This window comes from Podarcis vaucheri (assembly GCF_965113315.1).
Source record: "Podarcis vaucheri genome assembly, chromosome: 1".
Lineage (NCBI taxonomy): Eukaryota > Metazoa > Chordata > Lepidosauria > Squamata > Lacertidae > Podarcis > Podarcis vaucheri.
The window spans coordinates 78,374,026-78,395,318 of NC_138759.1; the positions used below are offsets into that span (position 1 = coordinate 78,374,026).

Consider the following 21,293-nt stretch of genomic DNA (forward strand, 5'->3'; position numbering starts at 1 on the left):
TCACCACACTTCCTGTTGACTTTGCTTCTCCAGTCTACACAGATCCCATGGTACCCACACAAGGCTGCATAGGCCTGGAGACTTCCACATTCCATGTTCTGCTTTGGTGAAGAGCAGCCATCCACAACGCAGGCATCATAGTACGGCCGTGGTGGAACAGCATTGTGACATTCTGTAAAGCTCCTTGTTTAATTTTTAAAAATGAAGTTTTTTTTACAGTGTGAACTAATGTGTTCCAAATAAGAGAGATACAAAATAATTAAGGATGGAGATCTATTATTATTCTAAACTTGCTGACTGTAAGACTTACTTAAGAGAACAACTATGGATTGTGCTCAATACTAGTCAGACTAGACTCACTGAAACTAATGGATTTGATCAACTCAGCTTTGTTAATTTCTGAGTCTACCACAAGTAACACTTAAATACTACCATACCTTATACTAATAATCCAGCATAAAATGCATGTCTATTATAATTACAGCGAACTATGCTTTGCATCATTACCAACACACACTCACTTTGAGCTGGTGCATAACCTTCCTTAGCTAGTTTTTTCTACAGCAATTTAATGGAGTTCACATGGGTATTTCTACTTCGAAATTAAACTTGAAAACATGCATACCTATTATTATTATTTTTAATTTTTAAGCAAACTTAAAAGCAACAACCAAATTTAATTGCCTCAGCACTTGGGTGTCCATCTTAAGATGGCTACCCTGGGAATAGTAAATGTTGCTGGGTAGGATTTAAGTGATTAAAACAAATCAATACAATTAGGAGGAACCTCAGTTTATGTAACATTCATTAAATATAACATTCATTAAAAGTGTGCTTTACCAGATAAGTTTACATAGGGGAGGCACTACACAGGCGGCCATTTTGGATTGTGACATTTGAGTCTGAAAAGGTGCCAAGTGTTGCCCTGCATCACAATGTCTAGTGATGAGGTCCATCATTTTCCAGTCCATTGCCATTTCTGTGAAAGAATCTGCAGTCTTGCCATTCCTTTTCATTGCATCATCTGTCTTTTTGTTGGTGCACGTACCTGGTCAAGAGAAGAAGGTCACTTCAAGCAAAGGCTAGGAAGGCACGAGCATCTGTAAAGTTTCTACAAAGGAAAGTGGCAATTGTTTACCCATTGAGTCTGTGGAAATAAACATTGCTTGCCCCCCGCTCTTCCCGCCAATGCAAATAGCAATAGGGTGGAAAGGCATGGCAGTGGGTTGGAACAACTAATATGAGCCTGGTAACCAAGGGACAAGAAGGCGAAAGACACACAGGGAATACTAAATTTTGCATACTGATTTAAAGTAAACTAGAGGGCCTCTTCTTTTGATGCTCTGGATATTCTCTTCTGCATATATAGCCAAGAGGAAAGAAGAAATAAAGGAGCAGGGAGAAGTCCAAATATATGGACTTCTACATATAAAAAATTGGTGAACCTATACAAAGCTGCCTGATGGACAGAGCATGGGGGACTGAAGGGACCTTGGCTCCTAGGAGTTGGCTCCTATGTATGGAATGCTGTTTCTTTCTCTCTCCTCTGCCTCTCTCCAGTACCAACAAATATTTAAAATCAAAAGTAATGACAGAAATAAAAGGCTATAAACATAAATCTGGTGCATTCACTCTTTAGTTGTAGCCAATACTTACCACATAGCCCTTCTGTATTGTTATAAAAAGTGCTGAAAGGCAGGTTTACTTGAAAAGCGAGGCGAGTATAGGTGACATAAAGGCCCATTTCAGGTATTTTCACCACAACGTAGTGTCCAGAGTTGGTGATGTCAATGCCATCTTTTGAAAAACTTGGTGTGATTTCTTTATTGTTATATAGAACCTTAAGAAGTAATCAATTGGAAGAATCAGAGCAGATCAAACATAGCATGTGAAACAGCCTTCCTAGGAAGAGCTATATTACCTTTCCAGCTGATGAAAAGGATACACGCATATATGAGATGCTTAGCACTATGTATATTTACACTAGCACTAATTTACCCACAGGATCACTGTATCTCAGCTCTGTATAATAGAAAATGGGTTGCCCTCCTGCTGCCATGTGCAGTTTGCTACTTCTTTGTTTTTTTAAGAGAGGTGATTTTTGTGCTCTAACACAGCTTTAAAATGCTACTTCATAAACTGAAGTACTATTGCTGGGGGTGGGACAGGAAATCTTTGTTTGATACGTGGTCATATAATGTTATGTTTACACACAGAGAATCTGATCAATGTTTTACCAGGTTGCTTTCTTCTCCGTTTTCAACTCTTTGTGTCAAAATGACTGTAGAGTGGTTGTAAAATATGAAAAGGCTCATAGAGCATAGAGCTCGCTCTGTGGCAGCACAATAGTGATTGTCCAAGTAGATCCAGAAATTCTGAGAGCCAGGTGTGATTGGTTTCATAAGCAGATAGGTGCAATTCCCATGGAAATTATAATAGGATCCATCAAATGTTACATAGTGTTGATTTCCCCATCCATTGCAAGCACCTAAAAGGAGCAAACCACATTCGGTTAGAATGAGAAGGCCACAGGCTCACAGAGGTAAACCAAACACTGTCAAACCCACCTGTCAATCCATCCATTCAAGTTGGAGACCATCCATTCATTAGCCTACTACACATATATCAACACATAAAATCAAAGGGACAAGAACAAAAGCCTCAAAAGGTACTATAGCAAGGAGCTTGAAGAGCACAGCTCCAGAAGGATCAAGGAAATGTAGCAGCTGGGCCTGCTGTGGGTATCATGGATGCAGTAAATGTGGACCCTTGTTCTTCACCCAGCACTTTCTCCCACAGCTGGATGAATGGTGTGCAACAATTGCCGATAAGTTTGTGTCACAATAATGAGTGCATGCAAAAGGTCCCAGGTTCAATCTCTTGACATATTATGCTAGAGTTGGGAAAAGACTCCATCTGGAAACTTGGAGGACTGCTGCAGTCAGCACAGACAGTACTGAACTAGATGGTCCAATGGACTTGGCAGAAGGCAGCTTCAGCTATCCCTAATGTTTCATTGGGCTTGTTCTGATATTATTTTAGACTGCATTTTGCTCTTGTGTGAATCTTCCCAGTGCCTACAACTGCATGCACAATGTAACACAGGAGCTCAGCTGCTGCAGCTTTTGTGATCTCCATTCTGGACAGCCAGAAGATCACAGAAGTTAAAAGGGGCACTGTGATGCTTGTGTGCTCTGTATCTTTCTACCTACCTAGGTATGAGAGAAATGTTAATCTTACACTAATTTATAATTGAATGGAGCACATCAGTGGAGCACATCAAGTGGTCTCTGAGATGTGAACAATGGAATTAGCACCTTCTTCTATTATCACTTACACTGACATTCCAGAGCCCAACAACAGCCTGATGCATCGTAGTTTTTCACAAGTGGCAATCCATTGACACAGATCTTTGACTTTTGAGGTGGGCAGCGCACATCAGACACTTTAATATGTTTCCCACCTAAGCAAGTGGCGATTTGGCAGTTTTCAAATTTCCATAATTCTTGATACTGTTGATGTATAAAAGAAAGCCACAAAAGGAATCAGTACAATTTGCTCTGCCTTGGTACTCAGTCAATTCAACTTAACTCGGTATATTTACTGCACCATAACACAGCACAATCAGTAAGTCACTGAGTCTTGTCTTTTTCTATGCAATACCATGTTTTTCTTGAACAGATTTTAAATCAGGCAATAGACAGCTGCTATATGTTGGTGAGGAAGAAGCATTTGCCTACTGCTTTCATAGACCTGAAGGTAACCTTTGATACTATTGGCAGGGAGAAGCTGTAAGTACTAACTTGGGCTGTCATCTTTTTCAGCTGGTTAAAGCTCTGGTTTTTTATCATTTATTTATTTCCATGACTATAAAGTACAACAAATTCTATAAGTAGAAATAATAAAATATTACGACATCAACAACTATACGAGATTATTGTGCCACTTGGCTTTGATACTTCCCTAAATGTTGGCGTGTTTCTCTGTGAGTACTGAACCAGATTCATCCCGATGTTTAGAAGGTCACTGGAGGCATATCCTGGCTGCCACTTCAGAAGGGGCTTCACTGTTGGGGCACAGCTGCAAAGTTATTCCCAGCAACAGTGCCACTGCCCCTTTCCAGAAGGGGGAGAGAGGCAAGGCAGCCAGGAGGCTGGTGCAGTGCAGGTGCAGAAGTGCTCACGCCAATACACTCAAACCAATGCACACACATTGTTTGCATTGTTTGTAAATGTTTCATCTCTAATTTGGTCGTTCTAAAACTGGATGAATAAGGCTCATTTCTCAATAAGTTTTCATTATTATTATATATTTCATTCATTTTGTATGTTAATTTTTATCATCGTCTCCCAAATTTTCTTCTCTCCGTGTCGTGGAAATCTTATTTATCTATCACTGAGCTATTCAGATTTTTGACATTGCCAGAAGAGTTGTTAGTGTAAATGTTTGAACATTTTTACACTAATGTGTTTGATATTTGAATCAATGTGTCTAATGATATTTTGTGAAATGCTATGCTGAGCTATATATTTTCTTTTATGTGTACAGCAGTGCTAGGCATTTGTAAATTATATTGTCATTTTGTTGTGGCCCAGGAGTGAAAACAAACTATTCTATTTATTATATGTTTCTCAAGAACAAATATGTCAGCAACAAACACTTTCCATTCTACGCTTGTAGTATCAGCAGTGCTGTTTGCTCACCTTTCTAGGAGGAATGAGGTCAGTGCAATCACTCCCAGGAGTAAATGAAGAAGCAGCTTTAACTTTAGAGTAAGGAAGAGGCTCTTTCTCACAGTTCTGATTATTCCCCTTACAAGGTCTGCTGGGGATCATGGCAGGCTTGCTTGGGACAGGAGTGGTATAGAATGAGATACATTCTCCATAGTTGAATTCAATCTGGCATGATGTATTACAAAAGGCATAAATACACCAACGTGAAGTGTCCATTGTCACAAACTGGCTATTGCCTAAAAATCCAGAGGAACAGTTAGAACAAACAGCAACATTGTGTGTGTGTGTGTGTGTGTGTGTGTGTGTGTGTGTGTGATGAGATACACACATTATAAAGCAGAGAATCATCCACTTAAAAAATAAAACACCAATCATCACCCAATGCCAAGAATAATTATTAATTTATACAGATATTGGATGAATATATTCAGGAAAAATAAGGGTTCACGCAACAGGAAAAATGTAAAAGTCATGAAAAAATCCAACAAGCAAGTTATTCAAGCATATACCCCAATCACGGAGTGATGCAAGATTCCAGGGGTTCCAGATGCTGACCCAGGGTTTGGTTTCCTTGGAATGAGGTACAGTGGAGTCTGGGATGTCTTTATGATATATGGGTGTTTTTTTACACACATATACAACCTGAGCCTAAGAGGGATGGACTCACAGCATTAATACCCAAGAAGGTCTGACTTCTTCCCTAGGCACAGCCTTGGATTCAAGCAGAAATCAAGCATAGCCCTGTCTTTCAGCTGCCCAGCCTGCAGCTTCTACCTCACATATGGAACTCAACTCTTTGTCTTTCTAACTAAGAGACAGTTGGAGGGAGGAACCCATTTGTCCTCTGGCGCAGACCATTCCCTTTGTTACCTTAACAACCCATACTTGGGCCATTACCAAGAAACTTGCCTGTCTATTCCAGTGATTTGAATCCCTGCTGGATCCAGGAATTGGAAGGAACTCAGACATACAGCCTACCCCCCACCACGCAAACTCACAACAATATGTAGCTGCAAAGATTGCAATGATTATTTGTGAAATAAATAGTACACACACAAAATAAGCCCATGGAAGTTATTTCAAATATGTCTGCCTTACCACTTGTTATGAGCTGTCCATTTACATTACAGAAGCATGGTGTGGTTCTCATTTCTGATTTTGCTGTTGAGATGGGGAGAGCCACTGTAGTTTTCTCTAAAACAGTAAGAAGCATGGGACATCCAATTTCTTACTGAACATTTGACACCTTTCCGAAATAAACAGCAGCAGCCATAGTTGGCAAATGGCACTGACATTGAACAACATATTCCCTTCCCCTTACACACACCATGAGCAAGGAGTGGAATCCCACCATATTTAATCTGACATCCTCCTCTTGCCCACACACTGCTGTTGTCTATCTCAACAGGAATGTCCTGTTTTTCTTTATCTCAGGAAGTGTGAGAAAGAGAGTTGTGCACACACACTACTATTGCCACCTGATTGAATGAGAGGGAGAGGGACCAATATGCCCCCACCACTGTGAATCTACTACACACTGGGCATTGTGACCTGTTGCTAATGTTGCCTGGTCATTGAAAGACTGGTCATTATGACCTCATGCTTATGCTGCCTGCCAGGAGACTGGCTGACCCATGTGCCCTCATACTGATGCTACCCAACCAAAGGAGAAACCGGACAACTTGCCCTCCCAATGCTACTGCACACCTGAAGGAGGCAGCGACTTATATACCTGCATATAACTGTCCACTTTAATGAGAATTGTTCCCTTTGTGGCACATATGCAAGATGAAAATATTTTGTAAGTATTCTTCTCAGATTTATAATAAAATCATTTCATTTTTTGATGTCCGTGACTGCAAATTGGTCAGCATTTGATCTTACTCTGGCATCGACCCTAAGCCATCTTCCTTTCAAGTAGTTCCTCAGTTGTCAGCATTCAAATGTCAATGTTAACTTTTAGTACAGACATAGGCAAACTCGGCCCTCCAGATGTTTTGAGACTACAACTCCCATCATCCCTAGCTAACAGGACCAGTGGTCAGGGATGATGGGAGTTGTAGTCCCAAACCATCAGGCGGGCCAAGTTTGCCTATGCCTGTTTTAGTATAATGATCATCATTTTTACTGATGCTGCTGTGTATATTGTTATTGTAATTATTTATTGATTTCATTTATGAATCACCTCCTACAAGGCATCCCAAAGTGATTTACCGTACAATACAGTAAAAACAGACATAGAACAATTGAATATACTAATTTCACTTCTCTGCCCAGACACACCCCACTATGCGTTTTTGACCTTTTAAAATCCCACACATCTTCACCTGCTCTTGGCTTTGAAGGGCCAACAATTTCCCCGCCTTGAGGCGTGATCTCCAAGCCATGCCCTGCTGTTTCGAATATATTATGCAGGTTAGTGCTTTGAAGTAATCCACACGCTACTTTCTTATCAACGGATGTATAGCCAAGAATTCTCTTTATATTAGGCTTGTAATGAAATTGAGACCTACAAAGCTAACAAAACCCAGATTAACTCAACAAATACTCATTCAGCCTTGCTGCTTCTTCCTGATGAGTAGCAAAATTATTGGATGCAGCTCTACCATTTGTGCCTAATCTAATGTCAAAAAAAAACTAACGAAAAGCCATCAGGACTTCCCCACCTCCTTCCATCCACTCCCTAAATCTGTTCTTAGGGTTCCCCCCATTCTCCATGACTGATTTGGTGAGGGTGCAGGACACACATCAAGGGAGAGAAGGGAAGTCCCATTGCACAGGTAGAAGTCCTTGTGTTGATGAGACACATTAGTTGGATACCACCCACGGTGTGAGTCATTGATGAGACCAAAAGAAATAATAACATTCTCTATGCTCAAGAAGAACTAGGTGTTAAGTCAAGAACTCCTTGGCTAACTTCAAGGAAGACTATGGATATATAGTTGATTCAGTGTCTCTCTCAAAGTTCCCAGATGCTGGTCTCCACACACTGCACAATCTTAAACTTTGCACATTTGAGTGGAGTTTCCAGCAGAGATTTGACAGGGCTCCCTGCTGCTAATGTAGATGTCTCTCGAAGACCTTGTATGTTGACAGGCCTATTCAGTTGTTTAAACCTTTTCAAGATGAGCCAGTCACTTTTATGATTATTTTGCATTGTTTTTATGGTATTTTATGCTTTATCTTACTTCCATATTTTGTTGTACACCACCTTGATATTTTATATGAGGGCTGCTTTCTCTCTCTCTCTCTCTCTCTCTCTCTCTCTCACACACACACACACAAATAATATTCTCTCTAAATACAGTTAATAACTTACCATTTGATTTGTTCAAGCAGAATTTTTCTTTTGGATCACTGAGGGGAAACATATATAAAATATTGTTGATTCTTTTATTGCTTAATTTGTACACGAAACCAAAACAAAACACCAACACACAAAGTAATCCACACTTCTCTCCCTCTCTCAGTTCAGAGTCTACAAAGATGTGACTACCACAGATTAAAGAAAGAAACCTTAACGAGCATATGTGCAGAATGGGCTATGCTGTTAAAAATGACCTACCATGAGGTACACTCAAACACTGAGACACATTCTCTTTTTTTCTCATCATAATATGGCTTCTCAGCACTGCATTCTGGGTAGCAGCCTAAAATGGGAGCAAACCGTCAAAATAATAATCTCACTTTTCAGTAGGGGCTGGCTATTAGGTGATATAATAATATATGTATTACATGAGGTATATTATAAGGTATAAATCTGAAATTGCAATAAATAGAAAACAGAAGAACAAAAAATGCTATAAATATATATTGGGGGTTTTTCACAACTTGGTCTGTAAATTTAACCATTAAAGAGGGGCAGCCTCTGTGCTTTGCTGAGAGAGTGGGTCTTTGGCCACTGCAAAGAAATATCAAATATAATCCCTTTACATTTTATGAATTTCAGCAGAAACCTTTTTCTCATTTCATGTCACGTTTGGTGGGAAGTGAAAAAGCATTTACCTTCAAAACTATAAAGCAGATTGCCACAGTTTCCTGCTGGATTCCTGCAGGTCCTTAAACAAGGTTCTCCACAGGGCTTATACCGCCATTCTCTTTTGTTGGGTGAATCATAGTGGTCACAAAACACAGCTGGATCAGAAGACATGCTAGCCATAAGTGATGAGGTCCATGTTTTCAATGGAATCCCCTTCCTTCCTTCCTTCCTTTCTCCCTCCCTCCCTCCCTCCCTCCTTCTGGCTACCCCTCAGTCATACATTTATTACACCTCTTAACATTGCATCAAAAGTGATAGCAGCATGCCAGCTACCACTTTTGATGCAGTGTGAAGAGATTCATCTTGTTATCCTGGCCTATGAAAATTGAGGAATTGATTTTGAGGTTCTCCCAGTAATGTGCTGTATGGATCACTGATTTGGGATTGGATATTTCCCCCCATTTTAATTGTGCTTTTATATGCTGTAACTTGCTGTACATCAGGGAGAAGGACAAGTAAGAATGACAATAAGAAAATAAATAATGGGAGGCCTGTACACACACATATCCATGCACATATCCTTGAAATAACGTCTATCTTAACCCATGACATGCTGTACATGTGCAGCTTGAAACAATGAAATGCTTAGTCAATGGTGAAACTTCTAGCCATTGGTTCTGGTTCCATGCACAGCAATAAGTTGCTGAACTACATGTGAGGTGTTGGTCCCAGATTTATCTTGTGGATAAAAGGAACACTTGTTCCAAGTGTACTCTTGTAAGCTTCACTTGCTAGTAGTTTTAAAGTATGATCTCTTGTTGAGAACAGTTTTTCACTATTATTTGTGATATTTTCCATCTGTCTTTTTCTCCAAAGTATCATATTGTTCAAAAGGTTATAAGGCTATAATAAAGTGTTATGTTTTTGGACAACGTGAAAGATGTGAATCACAAAGTGGATTCTGAAGAAGAAAATTCCTTTATCATACATTCAACTGTGTCATTAAATACCATTAGCAATTAGTATTTCTCACCCCCTCAGATAACATGCAGCTACACAATCATTGCTGCTGAGACTATATTTGCTTTGTAAGTACTTACGGCAATTTTTAGGACTTCGCCAGTCAATACAGATGCCAACTCTGCCACAACTCCTTGCATACGCTGCTACAGCAGTACAGAAACACTCACAGTCTCCCAGACTGTCACAACCACAAAAATCAGATACGCAGGATTCATAATAGGGTGTTGGGTTGATCTAACAGAACCAAGAACAGCCAGAAATAATGAACATTTCTTCCCAGGATGCTATTTAATCAGCTTCTTAAAATAGAAAATACAAGACTGCCTAGCCTGCCTGCCTTGAAATATTCAAGGAAAATTGAATATCTGTCCTGGGAGGCAGCCCTATCAAGTTGCTGCTTTGAAGAAATAGCTATATCACCGCCATAATATTATGCCCATGGGATCATGGATGCTTTTGGCCTAGGAAAATGCAAGTTTTTAAATTATCTTGTCTAACCTCCATATGATTAGACAACACTAATCCTTTATATTTAAATTTATATTATGGGAAGGTTCACTTTTTCTCTTCTTTCCCTTTGAAGTCTATCTGTGCTTTCCTATCGGATTGCAACACTAATTAGGCTAACCATTTTCTTAAATTGTAATTTTATTTCCCTGGGAAAGTATAAAACCAATTGCCTAAATATTTCTTATCAATATTCTGAAGTATCTGGAAATAGGGCAGATATGATAATCTGTTTAAGTGCAAGATCACTGCCAATTAGGTGGCCTGGTTTTGTTCGCGCGCGCACACATGCACGACCCATTCCAGTCTATAGGAACAACTCACTTGTGGCATCCCACTACAGTGCTATCTGTACACCAGACAAATCCCCAAAATGGTACAAATGAATGGCATTCAGTTCATGGAGATTCTGCTCCCAAAATTCATGCATCTGGGGTAGTTCTATAATGGGGTACCTAACCCCAGTTGAGTCTGATCAAACTGCGGGAGGCAGTGGAGGACAGAAGTGCCTGGCGTGCTCTGGTCCATGGGGTCACGAAGAGTCGGACACGACTAAACGACTAAACAACAACAACCCCAGTTGATATGGACTCTCAAGCAACTGTTTCTGCCTGGCCCTGCTAATTTTGGCAGCAATTGCAATGGGGGGTGTAAAATAGATACAGCATCAAAGTGGGCAGAGCCAGTATTCTGATGGTAAGGGGATCCATGTGCCTCTATGTTAAGGTTGCCATCTTTCAAGAAGTAAAAACCAGGACAGCCCTAAGCTTAAGCTTTTTTAAGGACCCCCCCCCTTCTTCATCTTTTTTAGGAATCCAAGGCTTTGGCTATGGGAGACATCTTGGGCTGTGGTCCTGTCCATCATAGACTCAGGTTGTATATATGTGTAAATAAGCCATGCCAGTCTCTGCTGTGCCTCATTCCAAAGGAAACACAAACCCTGGAGCCCCTGGAATCTTGCACCACTCAGAGACTGACATGGCATGCAACAATACATTATCACCAAAACACATTTTCCCCCCATCCAGGACAAAGCACCGCCTTTTGGAAATCCACCCCCCACACCCCAGACATCAATTGCACCTTTGAAATCTTGGCAATGTCCGGGAAAATCCAGACATATGGCAGCCATACTCTATGTTTGTGTGCCTGATATGTCATGCGTATGTGCGAGCGCATGAGAGTAGCCATAGCCACATTTGGCCATGCCCATCACTGTCCACATCTCTCTACAACACCGTCCCTAGGAATGGGAACAAATCTCTCTCTGGAGGGTGTACTCCCTGCTATTATTTTAAATGCCTTCAATAATTATGCCCCCCGAAAATATTTTTCCTTTGTTTAACTTTTCTTGTTTTGCCAGTAAAATTATTCATCATTCTTGCCACTCATAACTTTATGAAATGCTAGGAATGCTAGGATAGGAGGATGCAAGGAGAAGGGGAAGAGTCGCAAGAAGCAAAGGGAGAGACAAACAGACAGATTACCTTACTGTGGCAGGCTTCAAAAACGTCGCTCTTGAGAATGCTGCATCGCTTTTGCCCCAGTACAAGTTTGGAAGGCTGACTTGCACATAGGTCAACTTTGTTTCTGTCTGAACAGCTAGTGGTGAATTTCCAGCTGCTTCCAAATGCCTGTGCTTGCATCTCCACAGACTGCCCTCTCGTGGTGAAGTCATTGTTGCCACTGTTGTCAAAATCACCACAAAGACCACAAACTCTGCCCTAGGAAATTGGAGCATGACATTTTACAAAGACAGAATAAAAAACAAATAAAACTATCAAAATGAAGTAAATTCAAATTGTATTCTAAACATGCTTTGTATAAACCACTAGTCCTATGTGTTTCTCTTGATTCAAAACACTTTTCTCTACTAAGTTGTTAGACTATTTTAGAAGAATGAAAACTGGGGCCAATTAATATCCACATATTTTAAAAGATAACAGTCTAAGAATTTACAGCACGCAAAAAATGTGTTGGATTCACTTGAGACAAAGAATATTGTCTGCATTTGCAGCATAACCCTACCAATATTTGTCTGATTTATGGCGATTCTATCTTTACTGGTTGCAGGAAGCTATAAAAAAATAAATCAAATGCTTCCTAAATATGAAAAAAGCAAATAGGCTTGGTTTAAGGCATCTGATTGGTACATGTTATGTTTACAAGCATAACCAGAGAATTGCAGAATACACTAGCTGCAAACTGGGCAGTTTATTAGCAGGTAACTGAGGGTCATTCTACTCACAACAATTTCTAGGCACACTTAGCTATGACTTCTTTATAGGCAGGAAATGTACATGTATCAGGTGAGATGAACACACATCCAACTTATTCCATGCTGTAAAACAAAGATGTGTCTATTCTCCACTTGTGACAGTGTAGATGTGATGCTCAATTCCCACCCCCAAAGTGGAAGCGATACCTTGACAGGAAAATTGCCCCAGCCAGTATAGAATTACCATGTGCAAGTCAGCAGTCATGTTTGCTCATACCTGAAAAGAGGGTGCCAGTTGCACCATGATTGTTGTCTTCTCATCCCACATGAAGGTCATTCCACCGAAGGTTTCAATTATAATGTAAATTCCCATGAGATGGATGTTATAGTTCCTTTCAGAAGGCGGTATGCTAGTTATCTCCTCAATTTTCCCTTCCTGAAGTCTGATTTCACTACCCTAGAAAAATACATAAATAATTTGTAAGAGCAAGGATGCAGCTGAAATACAATGACAACGCAACCGCAACCCTTTGTAGATAATAATTCATATGCCATCCCATCAAGATGTACAACTGCAATATATACCCACATCTCTTTTTCCCCCCAGGATGATGATGATGTTTATTATTTATTAAATTTGCATACTGTCCTTCATCCATAGACCTCAAGGCAGTTCACAAGATATATTCATTCTTACTGTGATGTCACAGAAGAAATGAGCTCTGCCCCCACCTACTGTGGTGTCATGGGCACAGGAACATGATAACTAATGAAGAATTAAACTTCAAGAATACAGAAGGGCAAAAGAAGCTGCAAACTTCTGGTGGGGTGAAGAGGAGAAAGCAATACTGCACTAATGATCAACTTTTAGGCTGAATGTGTGAATGAGGCAATATGAGTGGTTTACTCAATGATCGTCAATTTCCATAAGTGATGTGCATCTGATGGGTGTGGTATGGGCGATTCAATGGACGGTGTGTGTGCTGCATGTGAATGAGGGTGAATGTGGTCTCTGAGATGTGCACATGTAAATGGGAGCATAAATTGTGTCTGTTAGTGGTATATTAGGAGTTGGGGTCCCTCAAATCCAGCCAATAATCCAGTTAATTCTGAAGTCTAATGGCACCCATATCTAGTTCTTCCTTCCATCCTTCCTTCCAACAGATTAACACAACTACTCTTCTAAAATCTGAATGAAGTTTATGGGGAGACATGGTATGAAAGGTGTAGATTAGCTACTGTAAGCAAAGAAACACAAGCTGTCTATCCAGTTTTGAAGTTCTCCACTTACAAGGCTGATTGTGGACTTACCTCCAAGATGATGCGAATTTTCAAGGAACAAATGCTCAGGGATTTACCACATGCCATGTTCTGTGTTACAATTTGAAAAGTGCCTGGGTCAGGATTATCAGGGCAAAAGTCCTTGGGAAAGGAAACAATAATACGTTTAATGTTACGTTCTCCATATTCAAGCCACGATAGCAAATATTCTACAGAAGGAAGTGCATGCCAGCTAAGGCAGTTTTCTTTATTAAATGTATGGATTTAACCAGGTCTCAAACTTGGGAATATGCTGCAAGCAAAATATCCTGGATCTGTACTTGTAACTGTGCCACTTCAGACTACAGGTAAAAGAGGCTGTAATTTTGAATACTCACAACTATTCTTTTTATAAAAAAAAATCAAAGTAACAACTCCTGGCATGTAGAAAACTATAAGGAGAAAGTTAGTCAAGAAATTGTCTTCCTGTTGTGATTTTCCTTTTTTTTAATTTCATAAAAATTATATACCACTTGATCATAAAACAAAAACCTCAAAATGGTAGGGAGTTTTGGCACTGGAGGACACTCACTCAAATATGAAACCCTTTAGTCTGAAATGTACAGCCCTAGATGGACTTTTAAACATTGTTTAGCTGAAAATGTAACTTGGTTTTAAGAAACTTGCAAAATATGGTGTGCCAAGCTCATTATTTTCATCTATGGGATTTTTTGCTTGGAGGTACCTGGTGAACTAAAAGAGACATTCCACAAGCCATAGTCTGATGTGATGAGCCATTTTCTTACATGGCAAACCCATGCAACATTTGCAAGAGTCCACAATCATAGATGAGAAGTGGGAAAAGTACAGATTCTGGCCCTCAGTCAGTCAATATGAAGTTTCTGAAAATCCCTTTTAGCACAGCCCTATGCATGTCTACTCATAAGTATACCCCAAGGAGTTCAATGCCACACACTGGGTCAGTGGGCATTGCACTACAGATGGGTAAAGCAGTGAAATCACAACATTTCCACTTGGTTCCACACTAAACAGTCCATGAGGCAAGTAGTAAAGATTAAATACCTGGGCTAGGATATAATCACAGCTTCCCATGAAATCAAATTTTGTTCCATCAAAGCTGAAATAGTGGCCATTTCCATACACCATGCAGGCTCCTTGGCAGTAGTTCTTTGTACAGTTCCATTGCCTCCTGTAGCACATGCTGAGAGATTAAACATAAAATATCACAACTTGTCCCCTCAAAGAAAACTGCAAGTAGGCAGGGTAATTAATAGTATAATGATAATTCCTCTGGATCTGTCAGCTGAAATGACAGTATTACTCTCCTTCTTATTACAATGTATAGCCTTCTATACAACAGGGGGAGTTACAGTAAAGACCTTGTCTGATGGGTGATAAGTTGCTGCATCTGAAGCAACAAAAATAAATACAGTGGTGCCTCGCAAGATGAAATTAATCCGTTCCGCGAGTCTCTTCGTTTTGCGGTTTTTTCGTCTTGCGAAGCACGGCTATTAGCGGCTTAGCGGCTATAAGTGGCTCAGCGGCTTAGCGGCTATTAACGGATTAGCAGGTTAGTGGCTATTAACAGCTTAGCAGCTTAGCAGCTTTAAGAAAAAGGAAACAAACTCACAAGAACTCGCAAGACGTTTCGTCTTGCGAAGCAAGCCCATAGGGAAATTCGTCTTGCGGAACGACTCAAAAACAGAAGACTCTTTCGTCTAGCGAGTTTTTCTTTTTTAAAAAAATGATATTTATTGATAATTTTAAGGTTACAAAGAAAAAAGAAGGAAAAAACAAGAGAAAGAGAAAAAGAAGGTAGATAAAAGTAACAATTAAACAATACAAATCAGTAAAAACCAAAGTAAAAAAAACCCACACAATACATCAAAATCAAAAAACAAAAATAAACAAAAAATTAAAAACAAATCCAATATTCTCAGATCCTTAACTGTCATTAACTTATTTCATCGACCTCCTCACACCTCCTTTTTTGTATTCTAGTTGTTAATTATCTCAGCAAATCCTTTCCATCTTTCAGAATATTGTGTCATTAAATTACCTTAATCTATTTTAACCTTATCTTACCATAAGAAACCCTAAAACTTAAAACTTAAATCTTATTTATACTAAATTCTCTTAACCGTAACATATTCTTACATAATTCTTTTTAACATTTCTGCTAAAGCCAAATAATTTCATTCCAACATTTTTCTAATACTCATTAATTTTACAATACTTTTCTAAATGAATTTTTAAAACTTTCTTCCAATCTTCATCCATCGTCTCTTCTTCCTGGTCTTCCTGGTGACCTTATATCCGAGCCTCTTAAGTCTTTTCCATGTCCCTTCCGCAGGTCTTCTTCATGTTTATACCCGTACTTTACTTTGTCTTCTGCTCCTTTCACTCGGGGAGACTCCAGCTTGACAATATTTTTGTCCCATCTTGACAAGTCAGCCCCTTTTCCATAGTCAACACTGAAATCCATGTGATATTTAAAGGCATGTGTGATGGCCTGGGATTCCGATTCAGAGGCTGAACCAGAGGAATCCCAGCCTGCACAGGAGTCCCCGCCTCCAGGGCCGGCTGAACTGGGGCAGGGCCTTGAGTCTGAAGCGCCTGCACCTGTGCCGGATCCTCAGGTGAATCCACTCTGGCTCCAGAGGTGGTTGAGGACTCAGTGCCTGCAGGTGAGTCTCCCCCTGGGTCCATTAACCCTTCTGCCTCTCCTGAACTGCAGAGGCTCAGGGCAGAGAGGCGAAGGGAACTGGTTTCTCCCAGGAGGAGTGCTCGCCTTAAGGCCAGGGGAAGCAGGTCTCCTGGGGGCCGGGACCACCCCTGGCCTCAGAGAAGATAAAGGCCAGTCAGCCCGGTCCCAGGTTGCGGGACCAATGTCGTCGTTGAGTACCTGCTCCTACCTGGACCCAGACCTGACCTTCCAGTGTTCCTGTTCCCCGCCCGGCTTCCTGCTTCTGACCTTCCAGTGTTCCTGTCCCCGCCCGGCTTCCTGCTTCGGACCTCGCCTCGCCTGTTTCCAGGCTAGTGACTCAGGACTGATCTTTGACTACGATAACGGTAACCTTCCCCCCGGGACCAGCACAGCATGTTTCAAGGTCCCTCCAAAGTTAAAGGCCCCCACAACTCCGAACTCCCCCCGGCCCAAAGCCAGACTTGAAAGGTCAAAACATCCCTGCATGGGGGGGTCTATCCAGCCCCCCATCTCCAAACCAAACTGGACTCCATCTCTCCAAATCTGACTTTTTCCAGGTTCATTCGTCAAATCCAACAACTCATGTTCCTGCTGGGCCACAGCTCCCTCCATCTCTGCCACCCGAGGTCCAGCAACAACCTCCTCCCTCATCTGATCTGTCAAAGCACATTCCTGGATTAATTCCTGAGTGGGTTCTATGTAGGTACCCACTGCCTGTCCAAAATTTCTAATCGCAACAGTCGTCAAACCCATCTTCTCATGTAACTGTTCCAATAAAGCACTTGTCTTGCAAAAAGCAAGCACCAGAGCCTCCAAGCACATTCTTGTTCAAGGTCGAAGTCTGGTCCCACGATCTTAATCTATTACAGCTTCAAAGCTCCCCAGTTCGGCTTTAATAACAGTTTCACAAGCTCCCTCTAGGGGAAACAATTTCTATTTGTATCCATTTTTTAAAAAAGCAGATCTAGCAACAAAGTTTTCCTTTTTCGGATATTTTGTCAATATTTTGTTCCTTTTAAATGCGAAGGGGAACAATGGAATCAATATGTTTCTCTTCTTTTAACTATCTGTCAAAAAACGTTTGTCCATAGTCAATGAACTTCCCCAAAATGTCTGTCCTGACACCCCGCTCCCAGGTTCAAGACGGTGGAAAATTGCCTTTCTTTACTCTCTCTTCTGCAGGTTTAAACAGTCTAAAAAGGGTTCCCCCCTCTTCTCCTGCTTCCAAGGGGGGGTTCAGTAATTTTAAATGATGAAAATTTGATCCTTTACAGATGACTTTCTAAACTCTAGCTTGCCGTGTCTTTGCTTCAATCTATCTACAAAAGTAGAAGGTGGACTTCCTGTTTAGACCTTCCCGCTTCAGTGCCAAATTAAAAAGTTTCTTAATCCAATTTTCCGTTCTACTCACGGGCAGTTGTTTAAAATCCAATTGTCCACAGGAAAAATGTCAGCGCTCTCCAGCAACAGCAATGCGGCTTCACTCCGTGGAAGAAGCAGTCGATTCAAAGCACCGCGCCACTCACCCCACGTCGCTCCGGATCCCCGAAACCGGGTTTCCCTGCGAGTAGGGGGGGGCGCAAAGGTGCCAGCCGAATCCCACGTCCACAGGCTTCTCCCACCTGTGGTTTTTGATGGGTCTCCGCCTCGCCGTAGCGGTTCAGACCCTGTTTTCCACGGAGCGGATTCCTCCCAATCGGAGGAAATCCGCCATTACCAGAGGCGCCAACCCGGAAGTCCGTCTAGCGAGTTTTTCATCTTGCAAGGCATTCGCCTTGCAGGGCACCACTGTAAAAGCCTAATAATGCCAGAAATTAACTAGCCTAACTACCAGGGGGTGATATTTTGGGGGGTAGGGAGAGTTTCACATCTAAGCATCAAGTTTACAAATGTTCATGATTAAGGGCATGGCAGCCAGAGAGGCTATAATTGCCACTGGCTGCAAATCTAATTTGTACAAAGTGATTGCTGTCATGTGTGATCTTACCGCATGGGAAACACTTCCACAAAACTATGTGTTTATAGAGGGGGGAAAGTTACTTCCAAAATGGTAGCCTGAACTGGTGCTCAATTCTTCGATACGCTGCATTGGGTACTCTTTGAATAAATCTCAGTGCAGTTCATAAAAACACCCTCAAATGAATGCAGAGACTTGCATTAGGCAGATCATTCAAAGGATTAAAGTATTAATATTAAACTGAAAAGATTCTTGCAAATGTCTCAGTTGCTCATAAAATCGGCCTGGGGCTATTTGTAAATACCCAAGATCATGCACACCACAAAACAAAAACTTGATAGACTAGTTTATCTGGTCTATAGGGGTTTGTTTTGTGAGGGGCCGCCTAAAACCTTTGGACGCCCGCAATAACAGTGGATATTTCACAACCGAACCCTTTTCCAAACTGCTCTCTACAGGCTGGCACCTCTTTTCCCCTTTGGTCTCTTTCAGCTCCTCCCTATTTCACCACATAACTAAAATACTTTCATGCCCCCTCCTTTACCTCCTGTTCCCACATTGATTTGCTACAATTTACACATGCACTGGCTTTAAGAACACTGAAGAATACTGTACCATGTATTGCAATTTACTGTGATTTGAGTCCCAGGACTGTAGAACTTCCCTCCATGCATGCAGGGGCACTGCTCCTCCTCAATACAGTTGCCGTGACCATCGGACACCAGCCCATCAGGACACATGCATCCAGAGACACATTCTGTAGCATACTTGGTTGAGTGCATGGAAACAAAATGGAAATCGATACGGAAGGGAACAAATATTGGGGGAGAAAATAAAGGCAGCCTTCATAAAATGCTGTTGTCATGATACTGTTAGATATTCACCAGCACCATAAAACGTTAGATGGTTCAGTTCACAGGGATGCAGGGACTGTGAAGACTATGTTCAGAGAATGGTAATACAGCAAATCAGTTAAATTATCTGGATGGAAAGGTGGTGGTGTATTTACAAAGCAGAGTCGACAGGTTGCAAGCCAGAAGTTTAGGCTTTACCGTTAAATCTGATGAAACAGGAGATGGAACAGCCATGGCTTCCCCTGCCCACTCCTTCACTGGTTGCTTTGTAAATTTTGTGACACCCCTGGAGTGCTACCACCACCACAGGTGGAGGATCAGTGAAAGAATGGGGAAAGCTACAATTGCTCTTTCTCCCCTTTCATCTGTATATTTAATGGTAACACCTCTATCACAGATGAGATGGATCTTCTCTGGCTTGTGCTTATCCGCAGTAAATAAGGCCGAGTCACTGAAAAGTGAAAGCCATCCTGTTCTAACACGAGGATGTGCTCATCTGCCTGGCAAATAAAATCCTGCATATAAAAGGCCAATGTCAATGGGTGAGATTTTAACACCAGAGAGTAGCAGTACCTTATGGGAGACATGCCTGGCCTGCTGCTTTTCTTGGAATTATGTCTGATCAAGAAGAAGGCAATCAAATGAATAAGGCATTATGTTGTTCATATGTGTTCAGGCACCATGTTTGGGTCTCCCGAAATATTTGTTTGCCCTAAAAACTTGTTAATACTCAATTGAAATACTTTTAGAGGCCACTTTAATTTCTTTTACATCAGACAGGCAAAAGAAATATCAAACTATCTAGAAATCCCCTTGAAAAATAACCAGCTTTGCTCTCATGGATGCCAGCCCAGGAGGCTTGTGTGGCTAGGGCAAATACACTTCCCATTAGCACTCATGAAGCTCACTTGAGCGCATGGAGTGGTTAAAGGTGCATATATCATTGCCACGACCTTAAGCCCTTACACATTGCATGTCTTGTGTTTCACAACTTTTCTGGCATTCTGATCCAGTCGCACTTCGGCCAGCAGAGCTGCAGTCAAAGTAGGACATTGGATAAGGGCAATCTGGAATAAGGACACAATTACAAAGACAAGAAAGCAAGACAGTGTAAAACTATGCATAGCACTCAGCAGACTCCAGAACCCCAGATGTCTAAAATGTAAAACCATTCCAACCATCAAGGGCATAGATATATGCTCATAATTTTCCTTCTCTACGGAAGCTTTATTATCGCTGTCTCCCAATGTTAGTGACACAACAGATGTGATGCAAGTGATCTGTTGTCAAATGCCCCAACGCTTTTTTCTTTACTTGAACTGGATTGAGGGGTGAGTAGCAGCTTAACTCAAATCACGCTCCTTTACAAACTTATTCAGAGATGGCGATAGAGATTTAGCTTGTCCTAAAGCAGATAGAGGCAACTTTAAAAGCTACATACAAGAGCTGTAGAGATTGTGTCCTCCCTAAAAGAGGGCACATTTTGCAATGAGACCTGGAGACCAATCCCCTGTGTTGTGGGTAGGTAAGATTGGTCAGCCACAACACCCGATTGGTAGGTCCCTCAGTGCTGGGTTTTATCGGACCGATAGGGTGCAGTCCAAATGGACTGAGGGACCTATACATACCCATGCACATGACCCAGAGCTTCCACTTTTGGAGCGTGCATTCAGAACACCCGCCCACCTCTCCCTGTTTTTAGGGCTTGTGCGCTTGACCTTCTATGCCATTGTGTGTCGTCTGTTGTTGGGACAGGGGCAGGAATTTTCCCCACTTGGCTGATTGGCTGTTGCCATTCGGGTTTCGCCTGCCGTGTAGCAAATCGTCACAACTTGTAAGGTTGTGGATAGGCCCTGGTTCAGGTGATAGGGATGGGGGAACACTCTCCCATCCCTATGTGAAGGGTATTCTGTTAAAGGAATCCAGGGACTCGATGGTTTGGTCAACCCCTGAGAGGGGGTTGTGCCCATGCCTGAGTCTAGGGGGACATCTTGATGGCGGACATAGTCTGCTCCTGACTTTTTGCCTATCCAG

At 41.4% G+C, this 21,293-nt stretch overlaps 1 protein-coding gene and 1 long non-coding RNA gene across 11 annotated transcripts in view; one reads left to right on the forward strand and one right to left on the reverse strand.

Moving 5' to 3' along the window:
- LOC309540502 (mucin-5B-like) overlaps positions 1 to 21,293 on the reverse strand; it is a 45,104-nt gene that overhangs the window by 10,647 nt on the left and 13,164 nt on the right. For 5 of the 8 annotated variants that reach the window (XM_082237416.1, XM_082237412.1, XM_082237417.1 and 2 more), the window contains 18 exons: positions 20,226 to 20,326; positions 19,021 to 19,172; positions 14,804 to 14,942; positions 13,772 to 13,882; positions 12,738 to 12,917; positions 11,730 to 11,966; positions 9,813 to 9,969; positions 8,739 to 8,867; positions 8,299 to 8,383; positions 8,053 to 8,090; positions 7,061 to 7,126; positions 5,832 to 5,927; positions 4,704 to 4,969; positions 3,338 to 3,512; positions 2,238 to 2,488; positions 1,657 to 1,840; positions 841 to 1,048; positions 5 to 183 (listed from right to left, as the gene is read on the reverse strand). In XM_082237416.1, the coding sequence (XP_082093542.1) occupies positions 5 to 183; positions 841 to 1,048; positions 1,657 to 1,840; positions 2,238 to 2,488; positions 3,338 to 3,512; positions 4,704 to 4,969; positions 5,832 to 5,927; positions 7,061 to 7,126; positions 8,053 to 8,090; positions 8,299 to 8,383; positions 8,739 to 8,867; positions 9,813 to 9,969; positions 11,730 to 11,966; positions 12,738 to 12,917; positions 13,772 to 13,882; positions 14,804 to 14,942; positions 19,021 to 19,172; positions 20,226 to 20,326 (2,754 nt within the window). The remainder of the gene's footprint in view (positions 1 to 4; positions 184 to 840; positions 1,049 to 1,656; positions 1,841 to 2,237; positions 2,489 to 3,337; positions 3,513 to 4,703; positions 4,970 to 5,831; positions 5,928 to 7,060; positions 7,127 to 8,052; positions 8,091 to 8,298; positions 8,384 to 8,738; positions 8,868 to 9,812; positions 9,970 to 11,729; positions 11,967 to 12,737; positions 12,918 to 13,771; positions 13,883 to 14,803; positions 14,943 to 19,020; positions 19,173 to 20,225; positions 20,327 to 21,293) is intronic. The other 3 variants (XM_082237413.1, XM_082237415.1, XM_082237414.1) reach the window with 3 other exon arrangements.
- Positions 6,357 to 11,770, forward strand: LOC309540539. 3 transcript variants are annotated; one of them, XR_014223332.1, is made up of 4 exons: positions 6,357 to 6,534; positions 8,204 to 8,304; positions 11,054 to 11,115; positions 11,653 to 11,770. It is a non-coding gene; the product is annotated as an uncharacterized lncRNA (long non-coding RNA). The 3 variants fall into 3 exon arrangements; XR_014223333.1 differs by lacking the exon at positions 8,204 to 8,304; XR_014223334.1 differs by lacking the exons at positions 6,357 to 6,534; positions 8,204 to 8,304 and adding an exon at positions 9,035 to 9,116.